At 37.9% G+C, this 20,123-nt stretch overlaps 1 protein-coding gene across 1 annotated transcript in view; it reads right to left on the bottom strand.

Annotated features, from left to right (window-relative positions):
• The window catches only part of LOC136264480 (neurogenic locus Notch protein-like), a 35,620-nt gene extending 22,702 nt beyond the window's left edge, over positions 1 to 12,918 (bottom strand). The window contains exons 1-2 of the mRNA XM_066059235.1: positions 12,724 to 12,918; positions 3,589 to 3,720 (exon numbers count right to left, since the gene is read on the bottom strand). Coding sequence (XP_065915307.1) covers positions 3,589 to 3,720; positions 12,724 to 12,790 — 199 coding nt within the window. The 5' untranslated portion in view covers positions 12,791 to 12,918. The remainder of the gene's footprint in view (positions 1 to 3,588; positions 3,721 to 12,723) is intronic.
• Between the last annotated feature and the right edge of the window lie 7,205 nt (positions 12,919 to 20,123).

Raw genomic sequence — 20,123 nt, 5'->3', positions numbered from 1 at the left:
ATTGTCGTAATTAAAATTTTTGCCATTAACCTACCATAACAGCCATTTATTGGCCGCCACCTTGGATGGAGGAGATAATGCAAATTCACCTGAATTGTTGTAATTAAATTTTTTGCTATTAACCTACCATCACAGCCATTTCTTGGCCGCCACCTTGGATTCCACATCTTTTTTCACCTTGGCCTTTTTGGGGGCCGCACTCTTTTTTTACAGCTTGGCTGTTTTGGTTTATATATATATATATATATTGTGACTGGATTTTGGAAAAACAATCCAAATCGCACATTAGAAGTTTCGAGATAAACAGTTTTAAAGAATTCAAGCCAGCATCCAAGAATAGCAAGCACTCGTATGAAATTTACACTAAAGATGCATAAATCTGTTACCTTTCAGACCATTTCCAGTACTTGTAGCTGCTTGTAGAGTTTCCCACCAAATAAGATAGAAAATTTGAGTAGTTGGACGAACAAAGTAGTATCACGAGTGCTCACAAAGGGGTGGGGGGTGGCGGGGTGGGCAAGGGTTAAACCTCAAAATAGAGGCAAACCACAATTGGAGTCCAGAGATGAAATTACAGGGCCGTGTTGGCTCCTTGGTGGCTGATATGTAGCAAAATCCACAGAAAAACATCTTGCCAACATTATCAGGCTGTCCACCAGTAAACCTGCCAAGGCAGGTCCTCACAAGGCCTAAAACTGCCATGTGAGCTCTACACACCACCAAGAAAAGATGTCTGTTAAAACCAGCTTCGAGTAGTTTGAGTAGTACTGAGTGTCAAAACTAGTGTAGCTATCCACTGGAGGTGTTAGTTTGATTTCGCCTCATGTGCGATTTGGATCGGTTTTGTAAAATCTGGTCACATATTATGAACCCTTGATATTAGCAAGAGTTCATAATATATATATACTAAGGAGAGTATCCTACTCTCATATACCCCTGTAGAAAGGCGTATCGTGAAGTTATGACGTAACGACAAGATGTTGTGGTTTGTGACGTACATGAAGCCATAAAAGTGCAAGAATCGTTAGCATCGTTCCACACTTGCGACGCTCAAGATAGCCGTATTCGCGAATGGCCTAGTAAGAAATGCCTACGAAGCGGTCTTAACCCATGAAGGAACGATTGTAGTTGGGTGAGAAACGCTTAGAGCTGGAGTTAATTTGGTTGCTAGCGACGTTGGTAGGCACGCGTTCAATCGATACCATGTTCAACTAATGACATCATTAATTATACAAAGAAAAATGGGCGAACTCAGAAGTGTTATGTCATAACTTCACGATACGCCTTTCTACAGGGGTATATGAGAGTAGGATACTCTCCTTAGTATATATATTATGAACTCTTGATATTAGGTATAATGGAGATTTGGGTTTTTCTGACTAAAAAGTCACCAACTTCACAATACCATCCTGGCACCTTGGCAGTATTGGCCAGGCCCAAAAGTGCCTTCAGTACAATGTTAAAGGCTTCCAATAAATTGTTATGAAATATAACAATAATATTCAATGGAATTTTCTGCTGACCAACGGACTAACTGCCTGCCTGTCTTCTTGCCTGCTTGCCTGATGCCTTCAGGCAAGCATAACTTGATAACAGCTGAGGCTATGGCCTTAATTTTTTCACTGTTTGGCATTGCTTCATCCTGACATGTGCCTTTTGGCATACTGCAGTTTGTACAGTGTATGCATTATGGACTTACCTTTGCCCTCCTTTTCTTTTTGCTGACAGCCCAAGGTGTCGATTTGTAGTAGCACAATCTATGGCGTACCTACAGTACATGTATAAATGGGAATCTTCCATATTTTCCATGGTGACTGGATTGATTGCAGAGACAATTCTAACACTGTTCTTCATTTGTAATGCTGTGTAACGGGCTGAACATGGCTGAAAGTGAAGCGTAACGACCGCTGCATGGGTGCCGCTGCACTTTCAAGGCTGTAATTGAGTGTTGGGGGTGAATCATATTTTCATGGTGACTGGATTGATTGTGGAGGTACTTCTACTGTTTTTCATTTGTAGCACTGTTTTCGTTTGTAGCACTGTTTTCGTTTGTAGTGCTGTGTAACGGGCTGAACATAGTTGAAAGCAACGCGCAATGACCACTGCACATTTGAAGCAATGTTTGATAGCTGGGGCGCACATTCAGACGAAAACATCCTTCGGTATGTGTGGGTTCACCAGTCATAATATTGTAAACAAACAAGTTTACGGAAATTAGGAATTTTAAATTCGATTAGGCATCATAGAAAAAACAAGAGAGGTCGCCTACACCTGCAGATTTACTAGTAAACATTTAATCCCTAATTTAATCTTGGTCTGGTGCATGCTGAATTAGCGATTAAATGGTCACTAGTATATCTGCAGGTGTAGGTGACCTCCCTTGTTTCCCTACTTTTTAAAACCAGGTGCATGCTCACAGCCTGCTGAAGGCTGGCTGTGGGCATGCATTTGGTTCACTGAAATTGTTTTCAGAAAAGTGTGTGTGTGTATGTGTGTGTGTGTGTGTGTGTAGTGTGTGTAGTGTGTGTAGTGTGTGTAGTGTGTGTAGTGTGTGTAGTGTGTGTAGTGTGTGTAGTGTGTGTAGTGTGTGTAGTGTGTGTAGTGTGTGTAGTGTGTGTAGTGTGTGTAGTGTGTGTAGTGTGTGTAGTGTGTGTAGTGTGTGTAGTGTGTGTAGTGTGTGTAGTGTGTGTAGTGTGTGTAGTGTGTGTAGTGTGTGTAGTGTGTGTAGTGTGTGTAGTGTGTGTAGTGTGTGTGTGTGTGTGTGTGTGTGTGCATCTGTAACTACCTATGTGTCTATCTACCTATGTTTGTCTGTACGCACCCATGTTAAATGGTAAAAGCAACTTGCACGTAAGAGGTAAGAGCAAAATGAAGTCTGTATTAAATTTCCGCACAGGTAGACTTTGTTCTGAGGTGGTTTCTTCTCGGCAGTCTGCAAAATGGGTACGGCGGCTCTTATATACTTCATGAATGGTCTTCCCTTTGGTTTTATAGACATCTAACAACTTTAAAAAAGTTGGAGGTCTCTTAGGCTACCAGAGATAGCATATCCTTCAAGTTGAAAGGGGAGCATTACCCATACCTACACGGATGAAAATGAAGGGCAGCCTCGAGGCTTTTTCTAAACAACTCATGTAAGAAAACACAATAGACACACTATAAAACAGTTGAGAAGATGCTCCTGTGTGTAATTTGCTGTTTGAAGTGGTTTGTTATAATTACACTTCCTTAGCAGTGCATAACAACATAATTACCAACTTTAAAAAAATCATGAATTATGAAATATACTAAATTACAGTATTTACAAATCTAATTATGTAGCTGAATTAATCATAACAATGACATGAATATAAACTATAATTATATATATATATGGTTGATTGATTGCCTATTTGTTTAGAATGGGATAGTATTAATGGCATGGGTGCCTGGTTTTTAGAAGTAGCATTACATCAACTTGTTTTCTATGATCCCTAATTGAACTTAAAATTCCAAAGTTTCCTTAAACTTGTAATATAAAGTTTATTATTTTGAACTCTTGGTAAAATCACTTCACATATATGTTCATGGTAATTATTACAAACTTACTTGTAGTACAATTCCTAGTATAATTCAAAGAAGGAACACCACTAGCTCCATTAACTACTCCATTAGTGCCATTTGGACAGGTCATCACACATTGACTGCTGTCAGAGTCATAGAAGGTGGGGTAGTTACAACCTGTACAAAGGGTAAAAGAAATTAAAGAAAAAAATATTATAATTATCATCATTGTATATAATAGATACGTGAGACATTATTTAATGTTCCATATATGGCAATAGTAAGAACTTCACAAGCTAGCAGTTATCATTAAAATAAAATTTAATAGTGCTTAATCACATGGAGTTTAAATGTAATCTACATGTAATTAGCAATGAACCAGCATGGCTAAAGTAGTGATTAAATTTATACTTTAGATGATGATTCTCTTGTTTTATCATAATAACAATTGTTTTCCAGACACTTAACTTTTATAACATAACATTCTGTAATGCTTCATCAATTGAAAGACTATACCAGACTGACTAGATTATGTACCAGATATGGGGTTATAAATGTGACCATCTCAGCAAAAACCCGTCTAGTTCACACAACTTCTAAATTTCTTTTAATTTTCTCAGCATTATCTGTATTGTCCAAGGAATGGTTCACCAAAGTTTCAGTTGATTATGGTTAGCAGTTTTGGAATTATAGTGCTAGAAAGTAGGGAGAACAAGGAAATTGATTTGTACAGTGACTATACTAAAAATAAACTACAGGCACTTACATTCGCAGCTAATACTTCCATTTGGATTAGTCTACAGAGTTGGGATTTTGCTTATAATGTTCACCATTCTAAGCCATGTAATCTGTCTCCTTACTGTTTCTCTTTTTTCGTAGTGCCATTATCAAAGGAATCATCTACAGTGCTTATTATCAACCATCAAAAAATGGTGCGATGCTGTCATCTTACCCATAATATTGAGCGAGGGATAGATTATCCTGTTCCCAATCACTACAGGATAAGGCAGGGGCTATTGAAACATTCGACAGAACTTACAGAGCATGTGCTACGGGAACCCATTCCTCAAGTGTTTTGATGGTTCAACCTCCAAAAAAATATAGAAAATATTCAAGAACATTCGTCAAGGCAACCATAAAATATTCTTACCATTGAATATTTCCTGATCTATGGTAATTAATTAACCCACTGACTACCACAACCGCTATAATTTATGACAGAATGTTGGAGAAGAAAGACTGTCAGGGTTCCAATATCTGTTTGCATGCCACTGTAGCTGCAAATTATATAATTATAGTGTCTAGTGGTTGAGGTTTACCATCACAGCAGGGCATCCATCACAATTACACATTCATCATACAACAGGTACCTGTATATTTTATTGCATCTTGCACGGCACGAAATGTGTAGTGCAAGGTTATAAACCCAACAGTGTGCTGACCACAAATACAACATCAAGGTCAATAGCTCCATGTGCTGTACAGAAAATATTCACTGGTAAAAAATCCTTTTGTGGCTTGGGCTGTCCACGAAAATATAACACATTGAATTTATTTTATAGATAAATTATATCTCAAACGAAAATTTCCTGATTTACGGTAAATGGCAAGTTGCACAGGATAAGCTACTTTGTTAGGCTTTGTAGCTAGCCAGCCTGGTCAGCTCAATCAGCTGGTGACATTGTCTCCATGCACAGTAGCTCTGACTGATTTATATAGTATTCTGACTCTTGTTAAGCAAAGTGTCATTATAAGTGCATTCTAACCTGGGTATATAAGTCTCTGGAACCTTTGTATAAAGTAAAACTTTGGTTTGAATCCTATGGCTGCTTTACGGAGGATATTGAATTACACAGCCACTACTCTATAATGGCCAAATATTTCTGGCTTGACTGTGACCACTTTAGAGACTATAGTCACTGCCATGCTGATTACTAGCTTAATTGACATACCTTACTTTGGTTTTAAATATTTAAGTTGTCAATTGTGACATTAGGGCTAATTTTCCAAATCCAGTTAGCTATATACATTTGGAATAAAGTAGCCAGCAACACTGATGATTGATTGAATATTAAGCCAGTACAGCTGATACAATACCAGCATTGGACCTAGATGAGTTTGGTAGTTTCAGTTGAAGTCAACCTGAAATTTAGCTCAGGACAATATAGCACCCTATAGTTACCTAGCATTATTGTTGTGTTGATAATTCATCACTTAGGCCGCTTCATCTTGATTAGTTGTTTTATGAGGCTCAGAGAATAGCGTTTAATGGAAATCAGGACAATAGGAGTACAAATATTAGAAAATACAAGCAAAGGCATGGTCTCAATGAATTGGCAAACTTGTTTGTAGCCATAGCATGTTTCTGAGCTAAAGATATTTACAGGTATATAAACAGTAGTTAAATGCATTGGAAGAACACGAGGTGGGAAGCAGTTCTATTGGTACTGTAGCTTCATTTTCCACTTCTGAAAATTTATGTTAATATTTCAATCTATGACAAAAGTGGATTGGTTGGGTCCATGAAACAACTAATCCAGTAGACATGGCTCTCAAGAATATTTTAACATTACATCTTCAGAGACCCTTTACTATCACTAAGGCCATTTCAATTTGATTACTTGTTCATTAGTCATAGGGCAAAATTACAACAGTAGTTATAGGGTTGGTAGGTTGGCAAACAAATGAAAACAAAAATCAGGAAAAAACAAAATACAAGGAGGGCATGGTTTCAATGAAATGGCAAGTTATTTCTAGTCATAGTGCATTACTGACTTAGATTTTGATAACAGGGGTGTGTTTAGGGGGGGTTTCTTGGGGTTCTGGAAACTCCTCTGAAATTTTAACCAGCAGCAGGAAAACCGACTATTTTAGTTTGGCAGTACAAATATACAGAACAAATGGGAACAGGGCAGGGCAGTCTAGCTACAGTGTAATCGGTAACTTATACATTGGTTTCTCAAAGGTGGATTTGGAGAACAAGGGTACGTATTGAAAAACTACTCTAATATAGCAGTCAAAACTGCTTAATAGAATGATCACAATGAAATACAATTGTACAATATAGATATTAAAGAATAATGTAAGACTGTAGTAACTTGAATTTAGTAGCTAGCTATATCTTGAGTCGTTTTTAAATTTCAAATGGAAAATCTGAATATGTATTCGGATCACTATGTAATATCTGAGTGTAGCCAGAACCAAGCATACATATCAAAATAGTCAATGAAATCATGAATCTAGCATAGTAAATTTTGAAGCATTTCAATGTTCAAAATCTATCCACTGCTGGGGTTGCAACCCCAGAGAACTATCCAATAAGGACACTTAAGTGGAGTCCTAAGGTGTCCAGAATAGAGGGGTGTATTACTGTGAGAGCCTCTAACTATATTTTATCGGATACACACATGTGTATGTATACTCTGCCTACCTCTTCATTAATACTTTTTATGTACTGAAGATTGTTTGTTTGCATTATTGACAATCGATCTCAATTACGTTTGCTCATAGTACCTTTTGTTATCTAAAATGGCCAATTCTTTAAGGCATGTTATTCTCCTATGCTTGCATGCTGCTCCTCTTGCATGAGAATTTTGGTAACCTTGCAGTTTAGCATGCAAGAGAGAACTTTTGATGATATATGAAAGTGCTCCATGTACCATAAAGGCCAGTCAATTTGCAACCAAATTTGCAAGAAAGACCATATTTTACCAACTTTAATGATTCATAAGTTTAGATTAAAATAAGTTACTGATTGAAATTTTGTCTGCTGTGAGCCATAACATTGAGCATTGGATGAAGAACATTTCACGTTGTATGCTACTTTGAAACAAAGTTATGCATGCAGTTGCAATTGGATGTGTGAGGAAGACACAAATCCAGCCATTTAGAGCATCCATCACATTATATTGCATAAGAAAATTTGACATAAAGTCTTTCCTGCTGCCACCTATTTGCTCCACTAATATTTTTCTCTATTAGTGTAAGTGTATTTGCTATGCGGTAAAAACTTGGGTTTACAAATAATTCATAATAGCGTATATTAAATTGACTGTATTCTGTTTGTACAGTATTTATATAAGTGTTCTATAAAGCGCAGTGGTATACTGGAACGGTGCTTGGTTCCAACAAATCCATAACAGTCAAGCTGTGAAAAGGATGTAGTGGCACTGCAATTATCAGGGGCGGATCCAGGGTTTGGACCAGGGTAGTAGGTATATGGAGCAGGGATCTGAGGGGCTGCGCCCCCAGAAGCTAAAGCTATTTAATGTTTCAGGATTACAATTTTGATGTAGTCAAGAGTGGCACAATTTCTATATAATAATGCTTTCTAAGTGGACTACATTGATCCAGAGTTGTTCAGGGATAAGTGACAATCATGTAACTATAGCTATAATAAAAGATTGCCATACGCAAAACTATGTGCATTTCAGTTTTCATATTCAGCAACTATGGAGGATTGTCAAGAGTATTATGTGTGGTGACAGAGTACTTTACTGACTGCTCTATTAGAGTATCTCAATCTTATATTTTTTTGGTGTGTGTGTGTGTGTGTGTGTATGTGTGTGTGTGCGTGCGTGTGTGTGTGTGTGTGTGTGTGTGTGTGTACGTGTGTGTGTCACTGACTATTGTTCAGAGTTATAAATTAAAGTAAAAGTATTGGTCTAACTGAAATCTAATCATTTCTATTCATTGTAGCAACTTCTTGGTTACTGGTTTTGATTTAACTTTAAAGTCTGTCACAGCTTGGTTATTCTGTCTGCAGCTTGGCTATGGATCTCGTCACTCACTTACTTTATACATGTGCTCTAATCAAGATCCAACAAGTCAAGCTGAAATTGAAAACAGAACTTATACAATCCATAATTTTCAGTCTTTATGCAAGTGTACAAAGAGTACTCTTTTTCCTAACCCCCTCCCTCCTTCACAAAGCATACTGTATAAATGTTGATACTATGTACAGTATATACACGATGATTATTCATCATTTTATAAGCGTACGTGTGATTTAACCCCCTAGCGTACTCTTTGTACTCTTGCGTAAAGGCTGAAAATAATGGATGACCCCTTACTTATATCTAAAATCATTTAGTTTATGAGATTACATTAATGTAACTACTACTATTAATTACTCTTAATCACTCAGCATAAAAGTAATAGTGAACTTTTCCATTCTGGTCACCTCTGGGCCTGCCTTATTAAGAAGGTGGTTGCATTAAACATGTTAATGTCATTGCATACACAAATGACACAATTAGGAGATTGTTACATTGGTCATTTTAAATCAGGTGACCTTATTACACAGTGATCCAATTAGATAGGTTTCACTGTATACTTGAATATTAGAAGTATTGTGCAATCACAAATACAGTAAATACTTACAGTAAAGTAAACAGGCATAACATGGGATGTGATCACAGGAAATCAAATGAAACTTGGTATATGACTTTGACTCATGATGCACTGTCTTTGTGCCAATTTTGAAGAAATTTAAAAAGAGTGGGTTAACACTTTAATTTCTCTGATAATTTAACATGGAATGACTATAATACTAGAATTTCCTGAGTTAATATCCCAATTTACCCAATGCTGACGGAGGTCCAGCAGGTCATGTGATTTTGGGTAGTCCATAGTATGGAGAAATATTTTGTGACATAAAATAAACTATAGACCATATTGCAAGGTTCAGCTAAAAAAGCCCCTTTTCTATGGACTACTATACTTAAACTCATTAAGGTAAGTAAGGGGATTTCTGGATAGCTGTGTATTCCAGACACTTTGATTATAATCCACTACTCAAGGATTGAATGGACAGCAATCAGGCTATATCATTAATTGTAAACCTCATAAATGAGTATAATCAATATATTAAATAATTTCAGTCATTGATTTAGTTTGGGTACCAAGTACCCTACTTGTGTGTAATACAACACAGAAGTTTTTACCTTAATAGCTTTAAGGATTGCTGAGATCCACCAAAATTTTGCTGGCACATGTAGAACATTTTTGTGTGAAAAACTTTCTATACACATACTAGTTAAAGCACCGCTACGAGTGCAATATGGAAAAAATAGCACGAGGGTGTGGGCGAGAGACTAAGCCTGAGTGCTGTTTTTCCATATTGCACGAGCAATGGTGGTGCTTAACTGGTTTATTGCACTAAAGTAGTGGCTGTGAAGAGCACATGGGGGTGACGCCAAGTAGCAAGAGGTAAGTGCCTATCCGTGTAAGCTCGAGACCATGTGTATTGCAGTGATCAACTACTCGAGGCATTATTCATACTGCACCAGCGTGATGAAGCTAGCTACCTACGTAGCTTTAATTGATCTGAGCTGCTGAGAGCGACAGTAAGTGGCCAACTGCTTCTTTCCGCTCGGTTGAGGCCTGGTTTAATGCCCATGAGTAAGTCTGTGACTTTGTTAGTAGAGAGGCTTGCTATCATGTTTAGCGGGTGAGAGTGCATTTATAGAAGCCATGCATGGTGTGGCGCTGGGAACGATACCACGAAGGCAACTGGAAGCGAATTAACTTATCGTGTTTCACCTGGCTTTACACAACGTGGACAGGAGTCATTTTGTAGTGTTGATAACACCATGTGCTCTGTTCCTACGCTAACTGCATTTGCTAAGAATGGCTTTCAGGTTAATTCGCCCACTTGTATTTAGGTCATGGCATTGATCTCGGTGTTTATAATACGTCATAATTGTTGAATGGCTTCATAACATTACAGTGGTTTGGTGAAAGGAATGCGATAATGTGTCTGGCATTGGTCATGCTTTGGTCAACTTGTTTACTGTTTCAACATTGCTGTATTGGATCAAAGGGAAAATACAGCACACTTGGGCAAATACAGCACAGTTGAAATAAATACAGCATCCCGCCAGCTTTGAAGTGTGCAGCCAGGTGTACAATATGGAAATAAAAGTACACTTTTAACTTTGATCTTTTCACCCAAAGTACAACAAATGTTAATAAATAGGAGATTGAGGGTATCGTTCATAATTCTAAGCATGTATAGTTAGCACAAATCACCAATTACACTATAAAGTGAATGGATATATGATTTAGAGATAGTACAACTAGAATCCAAGCCCATTACCTGCATCGTATTAACTTGCACGCACAATCAACATAACCACCAGCTTGGAGAAGCCTGCAGCAAGAATCTACTGGGTCACATTGCTTAAGTATGGTGTTTCTGTATTAAGGCAAGGGTCAATACATATTTCCAGCCAGTAGATCAAATGTCACATCTTTGAAAGTGTTGTCACTTGCAAGGTATCAGCAACCTTGGAGCAGCATAAGGCAATTCTACTACTAAAAATGTTGTCAAAAACAAAGTATCTAGCCAAACAGAACGCTATCAATCTCTGCTGCTCAATGGAGTGCAGCATTTCCAGGGCCGGAGGACGGAAATTTGAGTTGGTCAGGCCATTGTATATGTTGAAGTTGCTACTATATACATGATGCTGCCAATGAGAGGAGTTGCTGCACAGTGTGTGGAGCACACTCTGCGAAGTGAGAAGTGCAAGCATTCTAGGGGGGTCTGGGAGGTATGCCCCCACGGGAAATCTTTGAAAATTAGGCATTCAGATATGCAATTTTAGTGATATTTCACTGCTAGTTAGCAATATAAATCTCAAGCCTACATCTGTTGTTCTTCAGACTTTCTATACCATATATGTATAATAAGTATCTGTAGGCCTGACATACAGGGAACACAGCATGAAACTTGCTATATGGCTTATGCAGTGTAGCTACAGTTAGTTATAGCATGGGGTCTGGGGTGCAACCCTAGGAGCTGCAGAAATTTTTGCAATTTAAAGGCTTGAAAATGCCCTAAAATTGATGCTAAATTTTAAAGTAAAAGTAGCTTGCAACTTGCAACTTTCCCCCCAAATTTCACAAGGAACCCATGCAGCATGGCCACTGCCTTATAATTATATAGAATATCCTATAGCTAATTAATGTATTTACAAGTAGGCAGCTAGCTGTATACAGTGAATAGCTACACAGCTACAAAAATGCAGTACACTATACTGGTTTGTATGCAATGAAATGAACGGATCATCACGTAATGGACAATCACGAGATCAATCACTATTCAAAAATGGCGTGATGTGGGGACAGAGAGTTTGCTCAGTATCTCGACAGGACGAGTGGGTAGTTGAAGAGGTGTGATTTCTAACCAATATCTCATCCAGGTGGCCGCCATGTAATGTACGTGTGTACAGCTTCCTGCTGCGGAATGAGGCGCCTAGTTTGTCACTGCCACTTCTTCGCCCAGTAAAAGAAGCCAAGCCAAGAGATGCTAATGATTATTTTATGAAGATTGAATTGCGATAGAAGTGTGCTGGTTTAGAATCAAAGAAGGCACCTCATGATCTGCCGTACACATGATAAATGCCAACTGTCATCACACGTGATACGAGAACCCACAATCGTTATCTGTACGAATGCTATTCTGTACTCTAAGGTAATTGGAAGTACTGTACATGTAGTTTTGTGCTTTAATTAGGCTGAGAAACTATAGGTAACTACTTGTGCTATGCATTTTCAATAACATCTAAAATGTACGTGTAGACGTGATCGTCCAGAGATTGTATGAATGTAATGTAGTTCGAGCTGGTCAGCTAGTTGGTCTAACTCCAGATTATTGGTCCGGCTCAGGCCTGACCAACCGGACCGTCTCCACCGGCCTTGATTTCCCATAACAATGCCACTTTTACTGGTGTACAAGCCACATGGCACTTTCTCAAATTGCAAACTTAGACCCATCTTACTCCTAGCACCCTACATTTTACGACTCACAATTTATACCACCAATAGCTTAGTTCATTGGCTACAGTTTGGCATCATGCAAGCTTATTAATATCTGCTATTCTCTCGAGGAGAAATGAGATAATTTCTAATGCTGTACAAACTTTGTCTGGAAACATTCAAATCTGGAAACTGCTTTACTGGATAAGATAGTGATAAGGCATTTGCATTAGTTAAATGCGTTTAAAAATACGAGGCTTGTCACAGTGCTCAGAGTTATTTTAGCAGTTAGCTAAATTTCCCGGGAAATTTCCACTTGTGAAAATTATCATTCACGTAGGTAGGTCGGGCCCGCCAACAACTGATCAGTCAAGTTGACATGGCGTAAACACAGCATGTGATGTAAAGCTATCAACTTACTAGTGAATGTCGTTACACCATAATGCAATGTAATAACAACGACAAGTAGTCCAAGTAGTGCATTCATCCTTGTCAATTTAGCTAGCTGAATCACATCAGTCCGGAAACCAATACTCTAGTATTCAGTTACTGCTGAGCTCTTTCCTTGCTATCTGATCATCACCACTGCTCTCGTAAACAACGTTCCACATACACTTGTGGTAGGCTAATTCGGTTACGCACCTTGTTTACTACGCAACCTTTGCCCTTTGTATTTGAACAAACAAAGTTGCCAAATAACAACAGTACACACGTAGCTATACTATTACTTAAAGATAAAGATTCAGTTAAATGAACTGATCTCACCCTCTGCACATACAAGGTCATAGCTGCAGCCTGCAGCCCATAGCTGCAAACTATTTGAGACCCGCAAAACCGCGACGGTGGTAGCTCAGTATAGGAACTAAGATCTAGAACCTCTCAAACAAGTGAATTTTGTGCCAATTGACCAAGCGGCACCAAATTCACCTGAATTGTCGTTATTAAATTTTTTACCATTAACCTACCATCACAGCCATTTCTTGGCCGCCACCTTGGATTTCACATTTTTTTCACCATAGCCTTTTCAAGGGCCGCACTCCTTTTTTTACAGCTTGGCTGTTTTTGATTAGATATGATTTGCTGGCAGAAAGCATTAATTTGTAAAATCTCTCCATGGCTTTATAAAGTGAAAGCCAATGCCGTACTTTTGTGTGCTTTAGAAAACCCCTATATGTTGTGTCACAAAATGACAAATAGTCTTAAATTCTAGTTGACCTTTGCATTTAGTACTTTTATCAAACAATTTCAATACAGGATCCTTCTATATCAAATTGGGATATATCTCCATAAGCTTCAGCAGCTGTCTGTATTACATATATGACATGGACATCCAACAAGGATTTTTATAGAGATTTTACTCCAATGTTATTATCCATACCAAATACTGTACAGTTGTCCGATGGTATTTTATATTGCTGAGAGTAGTACAAACTTAATATTCATGGAGCAGTAGAAGCATAAACTCCTGTTGTTAAACACAAATCTGAATATTTGTGTGACACAACTTTACTAGTGGCATCACATATTCTCACCATCAGAGGGTTCATTTTGTTAAGGCTGGTATTAGTAGATGCATCAACAGTTAAACCTCCTTTCATTCATATGTGCTATTGTATAGGTCATCTTCAACATTGGTGCTATTGTGTAGTTCAATATGTATGTAGTTATGGTGTGTGCATCAGTAGTGGTAGTTTTTTTTGCTATCTTGGAGCTGGGAAAGTTTTTTCATTGCATGGGTCCAAAGTGGTCTGCTACGTAGACACAGAGCTGCGATATGACATGCAATCATCACAATGTTTCTACTTTCTGCAGCCATTACTTCACTGCTCTCAGAGTCAGAACTAAAAGCAAAAGACAACCTAGATTGATTCCTAGTAGTCCAGTAGAATTAAGGTTGAACCCAGAAAAAAATTGAAGAAAGCTGATTTTGGTATCATTAGAAAGCAAATTTTTCATAGAATAACATCCAAAATCCTCTAAAATCCACCTGGGGAAAAATTTTATGGCCAATTTAGTATTGAGACATATATGACTGGATTTGGGTAAGTGGATCTTCCACACATATCCAATTTACCAACTTTGACAACTCATTCAGATTGGAAAATGGTATTGACTTGAAATTTGATCAGTAGTGAGCACCAGTATTACTTATTAGTTGCAGAAATTTCAAGTTGATATTCACCTTGTACACTAAGGTGTGGTTTCTTTATTAAATGCATTTGGTAGACCCATATTTGCAAATCTGGCCAATTGTGACTAACAAAAATGCATATTATCCTTACAATATTTTCTCATAAGAAATTCATTGCAAATAATATTAGCTGTATGAAATAAGAATAAGACTGGTTATAGAAATAAAAAGCTGCCTATCATGTAAGTTCTGAACAAATATATTTGTCACAATTATTGTAAACAGTTTCTTTGGCACTTCTGCAACTCTCTCCCCTGTAACTGCCTCATTCTGCAACATACCTTAATCCATGATTATGACGAGAGCATAATGTTGCTACCACATGGATTTGCAGTAGAAAGCTTGCATTTATATTGTACAAATTTAAGTAAGATCTCTGGTGCTAGTCCTATGTCTGTCATCATCAGTTGCATACAGCCTTGATCCTTCTAGTTTCCAACTCCATATATTAGTAATGGATCAAGTTAGTCATTAAGTTCCTTCTAATGAAAAACTTGTAGATGCACATACAAGTTGTGAAAGTGTGCTGCTCTTGCAATCATTTGCACATCATTTTCTTCTTGATTAGGCCAACTTTACCCTGTTCAAATGTTGCAGATGTTGTATCACAGCCACTCCATGCAGGCATGTGAAAAGAGATGTAATTATGATGTTACAATAGGAACTATGTATCCAATAATGTCATCAATTTTCCAATACTCAAATGTTTCCCAACCTCTGAAAGGAAATATATACTTGCTATGTTCTGGTGCACCATGCAGGAGGACAAGAACATCAGTGCCATCAGCTACAACACATCCTTCAATTGCAAATTGTCACACTATTGGGGGTAACGCGTTACATAATAATTATTACTTTTGTGGTAATGAACTATTGAAGTAATATAACGAAATATGCTGTAGAGACAGGTAATAAAACTCAAGTTACTTTAATTGCAAATGTAACGCGTTACCTAAGTAACGAAGTTACTGTAATGAGTCTAATATTACGGTGTATTGTTACTTTAAATTACGAAATTACTAATATCGTTAGTTATCCACTAAGTAATGCCTAGCCACTATGAAGTAACGAAGCCTACTGAATGAAGCATATTCACCAGCTTTTTGCTTATAACCAAGATTTGCACATTGTCCAACAACGCAATCATGTCACATGATAAAGTGATAGTTTTACATGTGCTAGCCTAAGGCTGTGGACACAAAGTAATATAATATGTAATAGTTATTTAATTATCAGGGCTGCCCAGAGAAATTAAGGGGCACAAGGCAAAAGGTTAAAGTGGGGCCCCAGGGGCAAGGAGATTTCCATTCTGAATCACAAATTCACCCAAGCTGTAAGTTGAAGACCAAAAAAAAGGTCAAATTACAATGATAATAGCTACAATGACAATAGCTACCCCTCACCAACCATATCTCCTTATTTATAAGCTTGCTACATTGCTCCTCTGAAGAATACTGTGACTGCTTTATTAGAGTATCTAGATCTGACTGCTCTAATATATTAGAGTATATCGATCTTTTAAACATGTATTCAAGGGGCCCTTGTTGGGCCTCTTGGGGCCCCTTTCAGGCTGGGGCCCCGGGCTAAATGCCCCAGTTACCCCTCCCGTGGGCAGCCCTATTTATTATGGGTAATATGTAACTGTAACTAAATAGTTCAGTTGTATATAATATGTAATATGTAACAAGTTGCATTTAAAAAGTAACTGTCCCAACACTGCAAATTAAAGTGCACATTGAACAATCAGTGTGTCAGCATCCAAATCACTCTGATGTGCAACCTGGCCATCATCTCTCAGATATTGGACAATCAATTGATGTTTGTTCTTTTCATTTGTAAGAAAACTTCTTGACTTTTGTATACTTCCATTGATTCACTTGACTGAACATCTTCACCTGCACATACCATTTTAACATACCTGGGGATTCTGACATACCTTGGGATGCTGACAGCCCTACACACTGATTGCACACATGGAGATTCTGACATATTGATAGTCCAATGCGCACTTCAATTTTGTAATTGAAGAAAGTAGAGTGCAGGGGTGGATCCAGGAGCTGGCAAGGGGAGGGGCACAAACAGGCCAAGTTGTAGATGGTTGGGGAGAGCCATGCATGCAGATTCTCTAGTTCAGTGCTGCATTTTTGAAGTAGCAAATGATCACCTCTTAGTAGTGTCTCACTGTTGTTTTTGCCATTTTGGCCTTTTCAGATGGTTGTGAAGTCTTAAAAGCTGTAAAAAGGCTCTAAATGTCTTAAACAACAGCAACAAAATAATTATTTTTAGAGGCGCTTAGTACGCACAAAGGTGCTGGGTAACAATTTCAGAGTTATTTTGACTTTGGTTCGCTTTGGTTTCAAGTGAATTTGTAATAAATCCTAGTAAAATGCACGTGCTTTCATGAGTTTAAAAACTGATCTTGACCTGACAAAGTTTAGTAGCTAGCTATTTTAATCAGAAGTATGGCTGGCTCCTATCCACACGGTGAGGGGAGGGGCATCATTACCAAGTTTGGATGGACATAAGGTTGTGATTAAAAAAGGAAAAAGAATGTATTGCAATCATATGGGAATGCAAATTTAAGGCAACATGGTGCAGTAGTGAAAAGACTGCTGCTGTTGAATAGCATCAACATTTGTCAGCCATCTATTAATATATGATTTAGCATCAGAAAATCAAGAAAAAATTGGTGTTGTCATCTGGCAATTTCAGTGCTTTATAATATTACATTCCTAGTACATTTGTATTAGAAATGCAATACTGAAATTGCCAGGTGATAACACCAATATTTTCCGGATTTTCTTATGCTAAATCATATATTAACACTGCTTGAAGGTTCTTAGTTTACTAATTTGTTAAGATGCCTTACTGTAGTTATACTGATAGTAAAGTGTCAGTAAACTTAAGTATATGGAACATAATTATTTTACTAAGTTTTAAACTCTCAGTAAAACATCAGTGAATGCGGGTTTACTGAAAAACTACTAAAATAACAAACAATTAACTGTTTCATATACTGGGGATATACCACTGTAGTAAACTAAGATACTTCAAGCAATGTAATAGATGGCTGACAAATGTTGATGCTATTCAACAGCAGCAGTCTTTTCACTACTGCACCATGTTGCCTTAAATTTGCATCCCCATATGTTTGCAATACATTATTTTCCGTTATTTAATCATAACATCATGTCCCTTCTTCTACAGACAAAGTTGGTAATGTTTGCCCCAAATGCCCCATCCTGGATCCGCCATTGGAGTGAATGTTGTAGCTGATGACAACAATGAGGTTCTTGTGCTGCTGGTGCATGCTGGAAGCAGAACATGACAAGTATGTATCTCTTTTTTGCAACTGATGATGATAGACATGGGACCAGTCCCAGAGATCTTATATATTTGCACAATATAAATGCAAAATTTCCACTGCAAATCCATGTGGTAGCAATGTTATGCTCTTGTTGCAAACATGGATCATTAGTGTGTTGCAAAATGTGGGGAAGAGAGTTGCAGATGTGCTAAGAAAACTGTTTCTTATGAAAAATATTTTAAGGATAACACATTTTTGTTGGTCACAAATGACCAGATTTGCAAAAATGGGTTTGTAAATGCATCCAATTGAGAAACCACAACTTAGTGGTCAAGTTGAATATCAATCTGAAATTTTCCCCTACTAATAAGTGATATGATGCTGATGCGCACTACTGATCAACTTTCAAATCAATACCATTTTTCAATCTGAAGTTATGAGTTGTCAAAGTTGGTAAATCAAGACACACGATAGTGTGTCGTGCGGCCCAAGAAGCCGGCGCGCCACACCGTGAGTATATTAACAGGAAGAAAGAAAACGCAATTTTCACACCTATGTAGCTCTGTGATCCCTTATCCGATTGGAACCAAATTTGCTAGAGACGTGCCGCCCAGTTAGGGGAGTCTACATACCAAATTTGAAGAAAATCGCTCCAGCCATTTCCGAGATACGAGCGAACAAAGTTTCGTTTTAATTTCTTCGTTTTTTTCTTCTTCATCTTCATTTCGCACACTTCGCAAAATTCGCCATAAAACACGAATGCATGCTCGGATTGGGCTGAAATTTGGCACACTTAAAGGGCTCATTAAGGCGGATCTCCGTACCAACTTTGGTAGGAATCCGATGAACAGTCACGGAGTTATTACCGATTATTTGCGTAAAATAAGGTCGAAGGTCTGTCACGCCTACAGGGTAAACCCCTTGGAGGAATCAGTTGAAAATTGATATGTAGATGGAGCAACCATCGTAGGAGTGCCTTTGTGTGGTTTGAAAGGAATCGGGATAAAGACCATGGAGATATAACACAAAACCCAACCTGTGTCAAAATTACGCGATCGATTTTTATGAATAAAAAACTATTAGTTTTCGTGTCTACCGGGCAAACCACTTAGAGCAATGAACTGAAAATCAGTATGTAGCTGGAATAATCATCATAGAAAGTTCTTGCAGTAGTACAGAAGAATCGGATTACAAATCACTGAGTTATGATTCGAAAGGCAACTACGTGCAGCAAATGCGAGATCGAGATACTCTAATAGAACAGTCACCCTAATAAAGCATTCAGCTGGATGTATAATTTACACAGTTATATTACATTGCAAGTTATTCTGTAGGGAATTCAGCTACAAACAAGTCACCCTGTAGTCAGATCAGCTAGAAGAAGATACCTAATACAGAGTTCAGCTACAAAGAAGCCATCATGTAGAGAGTTCAGCTCAAATAAATCACCCTGTAGAGAATTCAGCTACAAACAAATTGCCCTGTAGAGAGATCAGCTAGAAGAAGTTACCTTGTAGAGAGTTCAGTTACAAAGAAACAATCATGCAAAGAGTTTAGCTGCAAACAAATCACCCAGTAGAAAGTTCCGCTATGAACAGATCACACTATAGAGAGTTCAGTTAGAAACAAGTCATCCTGTAGAGAGATCAGCTAGAAGAAGTCACATTGTAGAGAGTTCAGTTACAAAGAAACAATCATGCAAAGAGTTCAGCTACAAACAACTCACCCTGTAGAGAGTTCAGCTAGAAACAAGTCACCCTGTAGAGAGATCAGCTAGAAACAAGTCACCCTGTAGAGAGTTCAGCTAGAAGAAGTTACATTGTAGAGAGTTCAGCTACAAAGAAACTACCATGTACAGAGTTCAGCTGCAAACAAATTTCCCTGTAGAGAATTCAGCTACAAACAAATCACCCTGTAGAAAGATCAGCTAGAAGAAGTTACCTTGTAGAGAGTTTAGCTACAAATAAATCACCCTGTAGAGGATTCAGCTACAAGCAAGTCACCCTGTAGAGAGTTCAGCTAGAAGAAGTTACATTGTAGAGAGTTCAGCTACAAAGAAACTACCATGTACAGAGTTCAGCTGCAAACAAATTGCCCTGTAGAGAATTCAGCTACAAACAAATTACCCTGTAGAAAGATCATCTAGAAGAAGTTACCTTGTAGAGAGTTCAGCTACAAACAAATCACCCTGTAAAGAGTTCAGCTAGAAACAAGTTACCCTGTAGAGAGTTCAGCTAGAAGAAGTTACATTGTAGAGAGTTCAGCTTCAAAGAAACTACCATGTAGAGAGTTCAGCTGCAAACAAATTGCCCTGTAGAGAAT

This window comes from Dysidea avara, chromosome 8, assembly GCF_963678975.1.
Source record: "Dysidea avara chromosome 8, odDysAvar1.4, whole genome shotgun sequence".
Taxonomy (NCBI): domain Eukaryota; kingdom Metazoa; phylum Porifera; class Demospongiae; order Dictyoceratida; family Dysideidae; genus Dysidea; species Dysidea avara.
The sequence above is the reverse complement of the archived record's forward strand: the minus strand, read 5'-3'. Positions and strand labels throughout refer to the sequence as shown.